Genomic DNA, 17,636 nt, shown 5'->3' with positions numbered 1-17,636 from the left:
GTATAGGATTTTGTGAATATTTCATGAACTTTTCTTTGTGCATATTATTTTTGTCTCACCTTCCTAGAGACTTGCTAGTTGAATTAGAGAAATCTCAGACCTCTCCCTAAATAACTTTCATAAGATCAACCGTACTTTTAACATCTCATCCCTATGCAATATTAATATTAACATCATGCAGATTGAAGTTGAAACAGTTATGTAGATAATGCTGTTCTCTTTACCACTCATTCTCTTCCATTTTCTGTACCTGCCCTGATCTTTTAACTCTCCTAGCTCTGCTGAATCAGCCAAATGGGAATTTCTACACCCATTTCCCTGCAAGTCATTTCTTATTCTGTTCATACATTATTCCACACATGTTCCTCTGACAACCCATTACATTCATTTGCCTCTCCTCCCCTGTTCATAGCCATATGTTTTGTTTACAAAATTATATTCTCATACTGACATCTCTCTCGGCATATATTCCAAGAAATCTGCAGCTAAACAAAACAGTTTACCTCTCTCAAGCAACTTGCTATTCAAAAACTACTTATAGTCTACTCTCATAATTTGATTTACTCTTATACTCTTACTCTTCTCTCTCCATACACTGGCAATTTTTTAAACAGATGACTCTGCCTTTTCCCTCAGCTATCTGTTCAGCCTCATTTACAACCTGGTGCTGAAGCAGACTCCACTTTCAATCATCAGCATTTGCTATACACATCCTCCCTTTCTGTTCCTGTCTTCACCTCCTTTACCCGTATGTTTTCATTAATCTTGCAGCTTTTAAGTTTAAACATGACTAATTTTTCCTAAATTGTGCTGTCTCATTATACAGAGTTTTTTGATTTGATTAAAGAAATATTATTTGTAACTATGTACAAGTTGCAGTATATTGTATACTCCAATTTTTTTGTCAACTCTTATTAGTATTTCAACCTAAAAAACAAAGAGAAAAAATAGAAATTAAAGAATGTTTAGATAATCTCTCTCTCTCTCTCTCTCTCTCTCTCTCTCTCTCTCTCTCTCTCTCTCTCTCTCTCTCTCTCTCTCTCTCTCAAATGGTTTAAATGGCCTAAAAACTTTTAGAACTGTCAGGAAATTGGGATTATCAGGGGAAGGGAAGCAAAAATATGTTTTGATTACTTTCATCAGTAGTATAGAATAGAAAAATTAGTGAATGAGATGCATAAGGTTAGAAACAAGATAGAAGATGGAAGAAGTTGATGCAAATCTAAATAAACTTGTATTTAAATTTTGTTTAGAATAAAGAATGTAATGATATGAAGGGTTGGGTAGATAGGACAGAATGGGAAGTGATTTGAGTATGAGCTGAGAGAACAAGGTTTAGTATGTAGATTGATATGAGAGAGAGAGAGAGAGAGAGAGAGAGAATGTTTAGTTGAGTTGTATCCCTTAAAGAGATAATGATAAAATAGTAGCCACTGAAAAGAATTAATGGATAAGATATAATGTATTATGAAAGCAGATACTAGAAGACCTTTTTTTGTCCATAATAAAGATACTTATGGTGGAAAGACTGATAGGGTCCCTGTATGAGATGGATGATTCTAGATATGACAGAAAAATGTTGGGAATTGTTTTAAGAATGGGTTCAAAATCATTGTGATGTACTTGTTTTATCAAATTGAATTAGTTACTGTATTTACACTCTTAAGTTTTGTTCAAGAACATCCTATACTATGAATTTTATTGTGTCATAATTTGAAGACTGATAACATGAACACTTTTTTGTTGTGAAATGCTCATGCTCACTTCAAGAGTTTTACAGAAATTAATGTAATGTTGATGCATTATTACTATATACTGAGTTTTTATGCTTCGATTTGTATTAATGTACTAGGATTTTATTTATTTATTTATTTATTTTATTTATTTATTTATTTATTTATTTATTTATTTTATTTATTTATTTATTTATTTATTTATTTATTTTTTTTTTTTATTACCAATTAATATTCATCCACTTGATGGAGCAAACACTTAATGATTCTTGAATTAACAGGTACAGAAATTGTAATATATATATATATATATATATATATATATATATATATATATATATATATATATATATATATATATATATATATATATTTTTTTTTTTTTTTTTTTTTTTTATCTTCATAAAATAGTTGTTTCTACATATTTTATATAAAATGGAAAACAGGAATATTAAATCAGAATAGAATATATATTGTGTATAATGAAGGTACTGTACATTGAAAATATTTTTCTTTGAATTTTTTATTATTCTACACATTTGTGTATGGTAATGTGATTGTATTACCATTTAAAAGAGGAATCGCTAAGAAATTAAAAGATATGTTGGTCAGTGTGGTGAAAGAGGACAGTGTGGACCCTTCCTAGGAATCCTTTTAAGCATTCTCTTTTCACTTAGTTGCTTAGTGTTTTGTAAATCACACTGTAATGTTCCTCTCCCTTCCCATCCAGATTACAAGTACACAGAGAAGCATGAGTGGGTGGCTGTTGATGGCAATATTGGCACCATTGGGATTACAAATTATGCTCAGGTAGGTGTGTGTGTGTGTTGTGTGTGTGCATTTACCTAGTTGTATTTACCTAGTTGTAGTTTTACAGGGCCTGGGCTTTATGCTCGTGTGGTCCCGTCACCATATCTACACTTATCCAATTTTTCTTTAAAACTATGTACATTCTTTGCTGACACCACTTCCTCACTCAAACTGTTCCAAGTCTCAACACATCTTTGAGGGAAACTAAATTTTTTAACATCTCTCAGACATCGTCCCTTCCTTAGTTTCTTACTATGCGATCTTGTGCTTCTAAAGTCATATTCTTCTCTCAGGATCAGTTTCTCATTATCCACTTCATCCATTCCGTTAATCAATTTATAAACTTGTATCAGATCCCTCTCTCTTCTCTGCTCCAAGGTTGGTAGATCCATAGCCTTTAGTCTCTCCTCATATGTCATCCCTTTAAATTCTGGAACCATTCTTGTAGCCATTTTTGTAGTCTCTAATTTTCTTATGTGTTTCTTTTTTATGGGAGTCCACACAACTCCTGCATATTCCAATCTAGGTCTTATTTTAGTACTTATCAATTTCTTCATCATTTCCTTGTCCATATAGTGAAATGCTACTCCAATATTCCTTAGCAAATTATACGTCTCTCTGAAAATTCTATCAATATGGCTTACCGGTTGATTATTTTCTTCCATTGTCACTCCCAAGTCCTTTTCCTTTTTTTACTTTTTCTAGTTCTACTCCATCTCCCATCTTATAGATTCCCACTGGTCATCTTTCACTTTTTCCGATTTCCATACCATGGCTTTTGTCCACATTGAATTCCATCTCCCATTTTTTGCTCCATTTCCAGATCTTGTTTAAGTCCTCCTGTGTGTGTATGTGTTTGTGTGTGTGTATGTGTTTGTGTTTGTGTGTGTGTGTGTGTGTGTGTGTGTGTGTGTGTGTGTGTGTGTGTGTGTGTGTGTGTGTGTGTGTGTGTGTGTGTGTGTGTATTTACCTAATTGTATTTACCTAATTGTAACATACGGGAAAAGAGCTATGCTCGTGTTGTCCCGTCTCCATATCTATTAATGTCCAGCTTTTCTTAAAATCATGAATATTCCTTGCGCTGACCACTTCCACGTCTAAACTATTCCATGCTTCCACCCTTCTATGAGGGAAGCTATATTTTTCACATCTCTCCTATAAGTGGCCATTTTAGTTTTTTCCCATGCCCTCTCGACATTCTTCCATTCCACATACACAGATCTTCCCTATCCATTTTTCCATGCCAATCATCACTCTGTATATTGCTATCAGGTCTCCCTTTCTTCTGTTTTCCAGGGTTGGAAGTTGCATTCTTTTCAGTCTGTCTTCATAAGTCAAATCTCTTAAGTCAGGCACCATTTTGTTGCAGCCCTCTGTACTTTCTCTAGTTTCCTTATGTGTTTCTTTAAGTTCGAGCCCACTGTATTGTTGCATATTCAAGCCTCGGTCTTATCATTGCAGTAATTATTTTCTTCATCATTTCTTCATCTAGATATACGAACGCCACTCTTATGTTCCTCAATAAGTTCAATACTTCTCCAATTATTTTGTTTATATGTCTCTCTGGCGATAGGTCATTGGTAATTGTCACCCCAAGGTCTTTTTCTTCATGACTGGTTTTATGTCTTCATTTCCTATCTTGTACATACTCCTGATTCTTCTTTCACTCTTGCCAAACTCTATTTTCTTGCATTTTGTCGTGTTGAACTCCATTTGCCATGTACAGCTCCATTTCCATATTCTGTCCAAGTCTTCCTGGAGTAGTTCGCAATCTTTGTCACATCTCACTTTTCTTAACAATTTTGCATCGCCTGCAAATAGGCTCACATAACTGGACACCCCATCCACCATGTCATTTATGTAGACTGCGAACATTACTGGTGCCAACACTGATCCCTGTGGAACTCCACTCTCCACCAATCCCCATTCTGATGGTCTGTCCTTAATTATTGTTCTCATTTCTCTTCCTACCAAAAGTCTTCCATCCATTTTAGTAAACTGCCATGCACTCCTCCTACCATTTCAAGTTTCCAGATCAGTCTCTGGTGTGGTACCTTATCAAAGGCCTTTTTTAAATCCAGATATATTCCATCAGCCCAACCATCTCTTTCCTGTATTACATCTATCACCCTCGAATAGTAACATATCAGGTTTGTCGCATGAACGCCCTTTCCTAAAACCAAATTGACACTCACAAAGTATGTCATTTTTCTCCAAGAAGTCTGTCCATCTAGTCTTCACCACCCTCTCACACATCTTAGCTACCACACTTGTAAGTGACACTGGTCTATAGTTCAATGGGTCTCTCTTGTTACCTGATTTATAGATTGGGACAATGTTAGCTCTTTTCCAGTCTTGGGGCACTACGCCTTCCCTTAATGAGGCATCAATTACTTCACAAACTTTTTCTGCCAATTGCTCCTGCATTCTCTTAAAATCCATCCTGATACCCCATCAGGTCCCACAGCTTTTCTCACTTCTAAACTCCCCATCATGTTCTTGATCTCCTCCACAGTTACTTGAAACTCCTTCATAATCCCTTTCTGTTCCATTACCAGTGGTTTGTCAAAAGCAGTCTCCTTTGTGAATACCTTCCGAAAGCATCCATTCATAGCCTCTGCCATTTCCTGGGATCTTCACTGTATACTCCATTTACTTCTAAACTTTCAATACTTTCTATTTTTGATGTTGTTGTTCACATGTCTGTAAAAAGCCTTGGTTGGTCTTTACATTTATCAATTATATCCTTTTCTTGTTTCTTTCTTTCTTCTCTTCTAATCAACACATATTCATTTCTTGCTCTTTTGTAACTTTCCCACTGCTTAATCCGTCTTTTCCTTCTCCACCTCTTCCATGCATCCTCTTTTCTTGTTCTAGCCTTTTCACATCTATCGTTAAACCAGTCCTGCTTTCCAACTTCTATGTTGTCTTATTGGTACAAATTTTTCTCACCTTCTTTGTATATTTTTATAAATTCCTTCCACTTTTCATTTGCTCCTTAGCACTCTTGAATTTCATCCAATTTGTCTCTTGAAAGAATTTCTTTAGGTTTCCAAAATCTGTCTTGGCATAATTCCATCTTCCCACTTTATATTCTTCATTTCTTCTAGATTTCTCTTCGTCTATCACCTTGAACTCCAAAACTGCATGATCACTCTTGCTAAAGGGCACTCCACCCTCATCTCCTCAATGACCATTGGCTCTGTACTAAAGACCAAGTCCAGTCTTGACGATGCTCCTCTCCTCCAAACCTAGTATCTTCTTTGACCCACTGAGTTAACACATTTTCCATTGCCAGTGTCAATAGTGTATTTCCCATGTTGTCTCTGATCCTTCCATTGACCAGTCCTCCCAACACACCTCTTTACAATTAAAATCTCCCATCATTATAGTTCGTTCACAGCCACCCAACATTTCTTCCAGACATGTTCCTGTATCACTTATCATTTCTTCATATTCCTGTACTGACCATGCATTTGTCTTAGGTGGTACGTACACCACTATGTAGTGCCTCTTTTTCCTTCATTAGTTTCTGCTCTGATCTTTAGCACTTCTGCCTTTCCCATACCTTTTTCACTTGATCCACCTTTATATCTTTTTAACCAGCAACATCACTCCTCCTCCCATCTTACCTACTCTATTTCTTTTCCAAACGTTATATTTCCTTCTCCAACCTTCATCAGGTCTTCTCCTCTCTCAGTTTTGTTTCAGTAAGACCCACAATATCTGGGTTCTTGTCCTCAAGTAATCGTTGAGTTCTAAAATCCCGATATCACTCCATTTATGTTGGAATACATTACATTTCGCTCATATGTAAGTTTCTTTAGTCCTTTCTTGCTGTACTTTTCTGGGTTATGAACCACTTCCTCAGTCTCATATCCAAGATTCTCCAGAAAACTCTTTCTTCTTCTTCTGTCCTCTCTTCATTTTTTTCAAAGCCTCCTTTCTCAACTCATTTAACATTTCTCTTTCCTTTTCACCGAGATCTCTTCTCAACCAAATCTTCCTTGTTGTTTCCTGCTGGCTAGCCTCCATGACTTCTCCACCAATTCATCTACATCCTTTTGTGACTTAAGTTTGATTCTTATTGGCCTCATACCTTCTCTTGTGAACTTTCCAATTCTATGGAAGTCCTCTATTTCTTGTACTAGGTCTTTTCCTCCTCTTGCACCACATTAATGATATTATTTATCACCTTTTTATGTTTTTCTCTCTCCATTTTACTCGGTGTCTTATCCTCCTCCACACCAAATATCACCACACATCTCTTTTGTCTACAGTTTCTCACCAATGTCTCATTTGACTTAATAACCTTCACCACTTTCTCAGCTATCTTCTCTTCTATGATCTGTTGATCTATAATTTCAGCAAGGCCCAAAGTTTTCTCCCTGACTCTTTGATTTCCTTTTCCAGACTTGCAACTTTGTAATTTACCTCCTTTCTTTCCACTTCCTGACTTTTTTCCATTCAGCCTGCTTCTCCATCACTTTTCCTAGAGATTCTCCACATTTTTCGCAATTCACTTTAATTAGCTTAACTTCCTCTTTCAGTGCTGCATTTTCCTTCTTCATATCGGCACAGTCTCTTTACATTGTCATAACTCGTTTCCAGGCCCTCATACTTTTCAAACAGTTTTTCAATTTTACCTTCTAACTCCAGAATTTTCTTCACATAAGCGCTCTTCTCCATTATTCCTTGAAACCCTGTGAAGTCTGATTCTCTTTCGAGTTCACGGCCGCCATGTTGCGCAGACGTAAACAAACCAGCTGATGGCTCAAACGCAGGCTACAGTTTATATTTACCTTCACTGACATTATTTTGCTAATCAACAGTTAACATGACTATATGGAGACGGGACAAACATTACCAGCTCCTTTCCCACCTTGGTTACTCTTAGGTAACTGTAGAATTATAGATGATTGCTCTGAGCTCAGCGACCACCTCCGCCATCGACGATGTGTGTGTGTGTGTGTGTGTGTGTGTGTGTGTGTGTGTGTGTGTGTGTGTGTGTATTTACCTAGTTGTAGTTTTACAGGGCCTGGGCTTTATGCTCGTGTGTCCCGTCTCCATATCTACACTTATCCAATCTTACTTTAAAAGTGTGCACACTCGTTGCAGACACTACTTCTTCATCTAAACTGTTCCACGTCTCAATACATCTTTGGAAACTATATTTTTAATATCTCTCAGACATCTTCCCTTTCTCAGCTTTTTACTATGCGATCTTGTGCTTGATGTCATATTCTTCTCTCAAGATCAGTTTCTCATTATCCACTTGGTCCATTCCGTTGATCAATTTATAGACTTGTATCAGGTCTCTCTCTCCTTCTTTGTTCCAAGGTTGGTAGATCCATAGCCTTTAGTCTCTCCTCATATGTCATTCCTTCAAGTTCTGGGACCATTCTTGTAGCCATTTTTTGTAGCCTCTCCAATTTTCTTATGTGTTTCTTTTTATGAGGGGTCCACACTACTGCATATTCCAATCTAGGTCTTATTATAGTATTTATCAATTTCTTCATCATTTCTTTGTCCATGTAGTGAAATGCTACTCCAATATTCCTCAGCAGTGTGTGTGTGTGTGTGTGTGTGTGTGTGTGTGTGTGTGTGTGTGTGTGTGTGTGTGTGTGTGTGTGTGTGTGTGTACTTGCCTAGTTGTAGTTTTACAGGGCCTGGGCTTTATGCTCGTGTGGCCCCGTCTCCATATCTACACTTATCCAATCTTACTTTAAAAGTATGCACACTCGTTGCAGACACTACTTCTTCATCCAAACTGTTCCACGTCTCAATACATCTCTGCAGGAAACTATATTTTTTAATATCTCTCAGACATCTTCCTTTTCTCAGCTTTTTACTATGCGATCTTGTGCTTGGATGTCATATTCTTCTCTCAGGATCAGTTTCTCATTATCCACTTGGTCCATTCCGTTGATCAATTTATAAACTTGTATCAGTCTCCTCTCTCCTTCTTTGTTCCAGGTTGGTAGATCCATAGCCTTTAGTCTCTCCTCATATGTCATCCCTTCAAATTCTGGAACCATTCTTGTAGCCATTTTTGTAGCTCTCCAATTTCCTTATGTGTTTCTTTTATGAGGGGTCCACACTACTCCTGCATATTCCAATCTGGGTCTTATTATAGTACTTATCAATTTCTTCATCATTTCTTTGTCCATGTAGTGAAATGCTACTCCAATATTCCTTAGCAAATTATATGTTTCTCTAAAATTCTATCAATATGGCTTACTGGTTGATTGTTTTCTTCCATCGTCACTCCTAAGTCCTTTTCCTTTTGACTTTCTCCAATTCTACTCCATCTCCCATCTTATAGATTCCCACAGGTCATCTTTCACTCTTTCCCATTTCCATGACATAGCTTTTGTTCACATTGAATTCCATTTCCCACTTCTTACTCCATTCCCAGATCTTATTTAGGTCTTCTTGCAGTATTTCACAATCCTCCTTTTGCTTTATAACTCTGCACAGTTTCGTATCGTCCGCAAACAGATTTATGTAGCTGTTCACTCCTTCTGGCATGTCATTAATATAAATGAGGAAAAGTATTGGTGCCAATACTGACCCCTGTGGCACTCCGCTTTCTACTGCTCTCCACTTGGACTTCATATCTTTAACTACCGTCCTTATTTCTCTCCCCCTCAAATAATTTTCTATCCATCTCAATGTGCTTCCTTTTAAGCCACCCTTCTCCTCTAACTTCCACAGTAATCTCGCATGTGGCACTTTGTCAAACGCCTTTTTTTAAATCCAAATAAATATAGTCAATCCATCCTCTCTCTCTCTCTCTCTTGTACTCTATCAACTATTCTAGAATAGAAACTCAATAAATTAGTTACTTTTTTTTTCTTTTTCTAAAACCAAATTGGCTATTTGATATTAATTTGTTATCTTCAAGGAACTCGATCCATTGTTTCTTTATTATTCTTTCACACATCTTGCATATTACACTAGTTAGTGATACCGGTCTGTAATTTAAAGGTTCTTCCTTCCTTCCGCTCTTATATATGGGAACCACCTCAGCTCTTTTCCATTCTACTGGTACTGTTCCATTTTCTATTGAGCATTTTATGATGTTGTATATAGGACTTGCTAGTTCTTCCCTACATTCTTTCAGTATTCTGCCTGAGACTTCATCCGGTCCCATTGCCTTTTCTTCATCCAGTTCCTTCATTAACTCTTTTATTTCAAGCTTGGTTACTTTAATCTTTTTCATATAGATTGTCTCTCTATTACTCTGTGGCCTCTCAAATTTGGATTCCTTAGTAGACCTCCTGGAATTTTTTGTTTAATAGTTCTGCCATACTTTATGGGTCTTCCACCATCCCGTTCTCTCCTTTTAACCTTTCTATTGTTTTTTTTTGCCTAACTTTTCCATTTATGAATCTATACAACAATTTTGGTTGCTCCTTACATTTTTCGACAATGGTTTTTTTTTAATTTCTTTTCCTCTTCCTTCCTCACCTTAACATATTCATTTCTCGCTGTTTTGAAGTTGTCCTTATTTGCTGGATTCCTATTTCTCCTCCACCTTTTCCATGCTCCATCTCTTTTCTCCTTTGCCTTGGCACACCTTGCATTAAACCAATCTTTCTTTCCTTCTTTAGGTCTATATTTTGGGACATATTCCCTGACTCCTGTTTTGTATATTTCCAAAAATAAGTTATATTTGTCTTGCATTGTCTCTGAGTTTTCCATCTCCTCCCAGTCTACGTTTTTAAAATAGTTCTTGTGATTCTCAATATCAGCCTTTCTGTAATTTAATCGGTCTCCTTTGTATGAATCGTCTCTATCTTCCTTTCTCTCTTCTATATCTATTTCTAATATTGCATGGTCACTCTTTCCCAATGGGCACTTGTATCTTATATCATCATTCATTTGTATACCCCTTGTAAAAACTAGGTCCAATCTTGCCGGCTCATCGTTTCCTCTGAATCTTGTGCATTCCTTTACTTTCTGGTCCATCATATTGTCTATCATTAGGTTCAAGAATCTTTCTCCCCAGGCTTCTTCCCCCATACCACTTTCATAATTTTCCCAGTCCACTTCTTTACAGTTGAAATCTCCTACTAATATCACTTTTCTCCTTTCTTTAACGATTCTCGTTAGACTCCTTATTGTGTCATCTATCATGTCTTTATATTCTTGATTGGTCCATGAATTTGTTTTTGGTGGCACATATGTTACAATAATTGTTATCTCTTTTTTATTAATATGCATCTTAATATACAATACTTCTGCTTTTCCTTCCCACATTCCATTTCATTTATCACTATCTCCTTCCTTAACATAATCATGACTCCTCCTCCTCCTTTACCCACTCTGTCTCTTCTCCATACATTATACCTATTATCCAAGTCTATTTTGATTGCCTTATTTAGTTTTGTTTCAGCCAGGCATACAATATCTGGATTTTCTTTCTTTATGTAATCTCTTAATTCTAATTTACTTGATAAAACCCGTCTATGTTCGTATACATCATTTTTAGTCTTTTGCCTTTATCATTTTTAGTTAAACTTGTTCCACTTTTTCTCTTCCTTCTCGTTTATATACCATTTCCTTATCCTGTCTCCTAGAATTCTCCAAAAATGCCTTCTTCTCCTCTTCTGACCTTTCATTATTCTTTTCCTTACTGCTGCTGCCAGTTCATTGTATCTCTTCCTTTCTTCCTCATTTCTATTTTTCTTTATATAGATATCCTTGCACCCTTCTGTTTCTCTAAGTTTTGTTGTTCTATATAATATTTCTTCTGTTGCTGCTTGTGATTTTAGTAGTATTTTAATTGGTCTCGTTTTCCTTCTTGATATGGTCCCATTCTGTTTATTTCTTCTACTTCCTCTTCCAGTTCTGCCTATCTTCATCTTTAGATTCTTCAGTAGGTCTTTGACTGATTTCATTTCTTCTTTTTCTCTTTTTGGTCTATATTTTATATTTTTTTCTTTTATTCCAAATACGACTACACTCTTCTTTTTTTCTGCAATTTCTCTAACTAAATTTTCTTTTGTCTTGAGGATTCCTATCATTTTGCTTGTCATATTTTTTTCTTTTTCTTTAAGTTGTTCTTGAATCACCACCTGAAAATCAGCCTTATCTTTCTTATCTTGGACTCTCCATGCTTATACTTCTTTTTTAATCACGTTCTGTACTCTTTCCTCTTCCTAGTTTTCTAGATCTTTCAGCTTCTCATTTTCTTTCTCAGCTTTACCGAGTCCTTCTTCCATCTGCTTTTTGTAATTAGCTACTTCCTTTTTAAGGTCTCCGTTTTCCGCTCTTAGCCTAGCTTCGTTTTCTTCCACTTTTTTTTATCCTTTCTCTCAGTTTTATAAACTCTTTATCCTGTTCTTCATTCACTTTCATTTCTATCTTCTCCTTTATCAATTTATCTAGTTTATATTCAGTATTTGACACTCTCTTGAGTAGTGAAGTAGTCATCGTATCGAAACCTTCGAATACACGCTCACCCTCACCAGCATAGTCAAATAATTGATTGCATGAAGAAAAATGAGTCCCTACTACGTGCCCAGGCCACTGTAAAAACTGTACAACCAGTATGTAGTGAAGATCAGCTGATTGTCGGAACGGCGCCAGTGTGTCCTTCCTTGACTGCGTCTCTCATGTGTGTGTATTTACCTAGTTTTAGTTTTACAGGGCCTGGGCTTTATGCTCGTGTGGTCCCGTCTCCATATCTACACTTATCCAATCTTACTTTAAAAGTATGCACACTCGTTGCAGACACTACTTCTTCATTTAAACTGTTCCACGTCTCAATACATCTTTATGGAAACTATATTTTTAACATCTCTCAGACATCTTCCTTTTCTCAGCTTTTTACTATGCGATCTTGTGCTTCGAATGTCATATTCTTTCAGGATCAGTTTCTCATTATCCACTTGGTCCATTCCGTTGATCAATTTAAAACTTGTATCAGGTCTCCTCTCTCCTTCTTTGTTCCAGGTTGGTAGATCCATAGCCTTTAGTCTCTCCTCATATGTCATCCCTTCAAATTCTGGAACCATTCTTGTAGCCATTTTTGTAGTCTCTCCAATTTCCTTATGTGTTTTTTTTATGGGGTCCACACTACTCCTGCATATTCCAATCTGGGTCTTATTTAGTACTTATCAATTTCTTCATCATTTCTTTGTCCATGTGGTGAAATGCTACTCCAATATTCCTTAGCAATTTATATGTTTCTCTAAAAATTCTATCAATATGGCTTATTGGTTGATTGTTTTCTTCCATTGTCACTCCCAAGTCCTTTTCCTTTTTTACTTTCTCCAGTTCTACTCCATCTCCCATCTTATAGATTCCCACGGGTCGTCTTTCACTCTTTCCCATTTCCATGACATGGCTTTTGTTCACATTGAATTCCATTTCCCACTTTTTGCTCCATTCCCATATCTTATTTAGGTCTTCTTGCAGTATTTCACAATCCTCTTTTTGCTTTATAACTCTGCACAGTTTCGTATCATCTGCAAACTCCTTCTGGCATGTCGTTAATATAAATGAGGAAAAGTATTGGTGCCAATACTGACCCTTGTGGCAGTCCGCTTTCTAGTGCTCTCCACTTGGACTTCATATCTTTAACTACCGTCCTTATTTCTCTCCCCCTCAAATAATTTTTTATCCATCTCAATGTGCTTCCTTTTAAGCCACCCTTCTCCTCTAACTTCCATAGTAATCTTGCATGTGGCACTTTGTCAAACGCCTTTTTTAAATCCAAATAAATACAGTCAACCCATCCCTCTCTCTTGTACTCTATCAACTATTCTAGAATAGAAACTCAATAAATTAGTTACACAAGACCATCTTTTCTAAAACCAAATTGGCTATTTGATATTAATTTGTTGTCTTCAAGAACTCGATCCATTGTTTCTTTATTATTCTTTCACACATCTTGCATATTACACTAGTTAGTGATACCGGTCTGTAATTTAAAGGTTCTTCCTTCCTTCAACTCTTATATATGGGAACCACCTCAGCTCTTTTCCATTCTACTGGTACTGTTCCATTTTCTATTGAGCATTTTATGATGTTGTATATAGGACTTGCTAGTTCTTCCCTACATTCTTTCAGTATTCTGCCTTGTCTTCATCCAGTTCCTTCATTAATTCTTTTATTTCAAGCTTGGTTACTTTAATCTCTTTCATATAGACTGTCTCTCTTTTACCCTGTGGCCTTTCAAATTTAGATTCCTTAGTAAAACCTCCTGTAATTTATTATTTAATAGTTCTGCCATAGTTTTTGGGTCTTCTACCATCCCGTTCTCTCCTTTTAACCTTTCTATTGTTTCTCTTTGTCTAATTTTTCCATTTATGAATGTATAGAACAATTTTGGTTGCTCCTTACATTTTTCGACAATGTCCTTTTCAAAGTTCTTTTCCTCTTCCTTCCTCACCTTAACATATTCATTTCTCGCTGCCTTGAAGTTTTCCTTATTTGCTGGATTCCTATTTCTCCTCCACCTTTTTCCATGCTCCATCTCTTTTCTCCTTTGCCCTAGCACACCTTGCGTTAAACCAATCTTTCTTTCCTTCTTCTTTAGGTCTATATTTTGGGACATATTCCCTGACTCCTGTTTTATATATTTCCAAAAATAAGTTATACTTCTCTTGCATTGTCTCTGAGTTTTCCATCTCCTCCCAGTTTACATTTTTAAACTAGTTCCTGAGATTCTCAATATCAGGGTTTCTGTAGTTTAATCGGTCTCCTTTGTATGAATCGTCTCTATCTTCCTTTCCCTTTTCTATATCTATTTCTATTATTACATGGTCACTCTTTCCCAATGGGCACTTGTATCTTATAACATCATTCATTTGTATACCCCTTGTAAAAATTAGGTCCAATCTGCCCTCATCGTTTCTCTGAATCTTGTGCATTCCTTTACTCTCTGGTCCATCATATTGTCTATCATTAGGTTCAAGAATCTTTCTCCCCAGGCTTCTTCCCCCATACCACTTTCATAATTTTCCCAGTCCACTTCTTTACAGTTGAAATCTCCTTCTAATATAACTTTTTTCCTTTCTTTAAAGATTCTCGTTACACTCCTTATTGTGTCATCTATCATGTCTCTATATTCTTGATTGGTCCATGAATTTGTTTTTGGTGGGACATATGTTACAATGATTGTTAACTCTTTATTATTGTGTGTGTGTGTGTGTGTGTGTGTGTGTGTATTTACCTAATTGTATTTACCTAATTGTAACATACGGGAAAAGAGCTATGCTCGTGTTGTCCCGTCTCCATATCTATTAATGTCCAGCTTTTTCTTAAAATCATGAATATTCCTTGCGTTGACCACTTCCACGTCTAAACTATTCCATGCTTCCACCCTTCTATGAGGGAAGCTATATTTTTCACATCTCTCCTATAAGTGGCCATTTTAGTTTTTCCCATGCCCTCTCGACATTCTTTCATTCCACATACACAGATCTTCCCTATCCATTTTTCCATGCCAATCATCACTCTGTATATTGCTATCAGGTCTCCCTTTCTCTTCTGTTTTCCAGGGTCGGAAGTTGCATTCTTTTCAGTCTGTCTTCATAAGTCAAATCTCTTAAGTCAGGCACCATTTTGTTGCAGCCCTCTGTACTTTCTCTAGTTTCCTTATGTGTTTCTTTAAGTTCGAGCCCACTGTATTGTTGCATATTCAAGCCTCGGTCTTATCATTGCAGTAATTATTTTCTTCATCATTTCTTCATCTAAATATACGAACGCCACTCTTATGTTCCTCAATAAGTTCAATACTTCTCCAATTATTTTGTTTATATGTCTCTCTGGCGATAGGTCATTGGTAATTGTCACCCCAAGGTCTTTTTCTTCATGACTGGTTTTATGTCTTCATTTCCTATCTTGTACATACTCCTGATTCTTCTTTCACTCTTGCCAAACTCTATTTTCTTGCATTTTGTCGTGTTGAACTCCATTTGCCATGTACAGCTCCATTTCCATATTCTGTCCAAGTCTTCCTGGAGTAGTTCGCAATCTTTGTCACATCTCACTTTTCTTAACAATTTTGCATCGTCTGCAAATAGGCTCACATAACTGGACACCCCATCCACCATGTCATTTATGTAGACCGCGAACATTACTGGTGCCAACACTGATCCCTGTGGAACTCCACTCTCCACCAATCCCCATTCTGATGGTCTGTCCTTAATTATTGTTCTCATTTCTCTTCCTACCAAAAGTCTTCCATCCATTTTAGTAAACTGCCATGCACTCCTCCTACCATTTCAAGTTTCCAGATCAGTCTCCGTGTGGTACCTTATCAAAGGCCTTTTTAAATCCAGATATATTCCATCAGCCCAACCATCTCTTTCCTGTATTACATCTATCACCCTCGAATAGTAACATATCAGGTTTGTCGTGCATGAACGCCCTTTTCTAAAACCAAATTGACACTCACAAAGTATGTCATTTTTCTCCAAGAAGTCTGTCCATCTATTCTTCACCACCCTCTCACACATCTTAGCTACCACACTTGTAAGTGACACTGGTCTATAGTTCAATGGGTCTCTCTTGTTACCTGATTTATAGATTGGGACAATGTTAGCTCTTTTCCAGTCTTGGGGCACTACACCTTCCCTTAATGAGGCATCAATTACTTCACAAACTTTTTCTGCCAGTTGCTCCTGCATTCTCTTAAAATCCATCCTGATACCCCATCAGGTCCCACAGCTTTTCTCACTTCTAAACTCCCCATCATATTCTTGATCTCCTCCACAGTTACTTGAAACTCCTTCATAATCCCTTTCTGTTCCATTACCAGTGGTTTGTCAAAAGCAGTCTCCTTTGTGAATACCTTCCGAAAGCATCCATTCATAGCCTCTGCCATTTCCTGGGATCTTCACTGCATACTCCATTTACTTCTAAACTTTCAATACTTTCTCTATTTTTGATGTTGTTGTTCACATGTCTGTAAAAAGCCTTGGTTGGTCTTTACATTTATCAATTATATCCTTTTCTTGTTTCTTTCTTTCTTCTCTTCTAATCAACACATATTCATTTCTTGCTCTTTTGTAACTTTCCCACTGCTTAATCCGTCTTTTCCTTCTCCACCTCTTCCATGCATCCTCTTTTCTTGTTCTAGCCTTTTCACATCTATCGTTAAACCAGTCCTGCTTTCCAACTTCTCTATGTTGTCTTATTGGTACAAATTTTTCTCACCTTCTTTGTATATTTTTATAAATTCCTTCCACTTTTCATTTGCTCCTTAGCACTCTTGAATTTCATCCAATTTGTCTCTTGAAAGAATTTCTTTAGGTTTCCAAAATCTGTCTTGGCATAATTCCATCTTCCCACTTTATATTCTTCATTTCTTCTAGATTTCTCTTCATCTATCACCTTGAACTCCAAAACTGCATGATCACTCTTTGCTAAAGGGCACTCCACCCTCATCTCCTCAATGACCATTGGCTCTGTACTAAAGACCAAGTCCAGTCTTGACGATGCTCCCTCTCCTCCAAACCTAGTATCTTCTTTGACCCACTGAGTTAACACATTTTCCATTGCCAGTGTCAATAGTGTATTTCCCATGTTGTCTCTGATCCTTCCATTGACCAGTCCTCCCAACACACCTCTTTACAATTAAAATCTCCCATCATTATAGTTCGTTCACAGCCACCCAACATTTCTTCCAGACATGTTCCTGTATCACTTATCATTTCTTCATATTCCTGTACTGACCATGCATTTGTCTTAGGTGGTACGTACACCACTATGTAGTGCCTCTTTTTCCTTCATTAGTTTCTGCTCTGATCTTTAGCACTTCTGCCTTTCCCATACCTTCTTTCACTTGATCCACCTTTATATCTTTTTAACCAGCAACATCACTCCTCCTCCCATCTTACCTACTCTATTTCTTTTCCAAACATTATATTTCCTTCTCCAACCATCATCAGGTCTTCTCCTCTCTCAGTTTTGTTTCAGTAAGACCCACAATATCTGGGTTCTTGTCCCTCAAGTAATCGTTGAGTTCTAAAATCCCGATATCACTCCATTTATGTTGGAATACATTACATTCCGCTCATACGTAAGTTTCTTTAGTCCTTTCTTGCTGTACTTTTCTGGGTTATGAACCACTTC

At 36.8% G+C, this 17,636-nt stretch overlaps 1 protein-coding gene across 2 annotated transcripts in view; it reads left to right on the top strand.

The window, feature by feature from the left end:
* LOC123514235 (glycine cleavage system H protein-like) overlaps positions 1–17,636 on the top strand; it is a 40,241-nt gene that overhangs the window by 16,375 nt on the left and 6,230 nt on the right. For both annotated transcript variants that reach the window (XR_006677542.1, XM_045271963.1), the window contains exon 2: positions 2,464–2,543. Coding sequence is in view for 1 of the 2 variants with exons in the window: in XM_045271963.1 (XP_045127898.1) it covers positions 2,464–2,543 (80 nt within the window). In the remaining variant the exon portion in view is untranslated. The remainder of the gene's footprint in view (positions 1–2,463; positions 2,544–17,636) is intronic.

Source organism: Portunus trituberculatus, chromosome 37 (assembly GCF_017591435.1).
Source record: "Portunus trituberculatus isolate SZX2019 chromosome 37, ASM1759143v1, whole genome shotgun sequence".
NCBI lineage: Eukaryota > Metazoa > Arthropoda > Malacostraca > Decapoda > Portunidae > Portunus > Portunus trituberculatus.
Note: the sequence above shows the minus strand (reverse complement) of the source record. Positions and strands in the feature narration are given on the sequence as shown.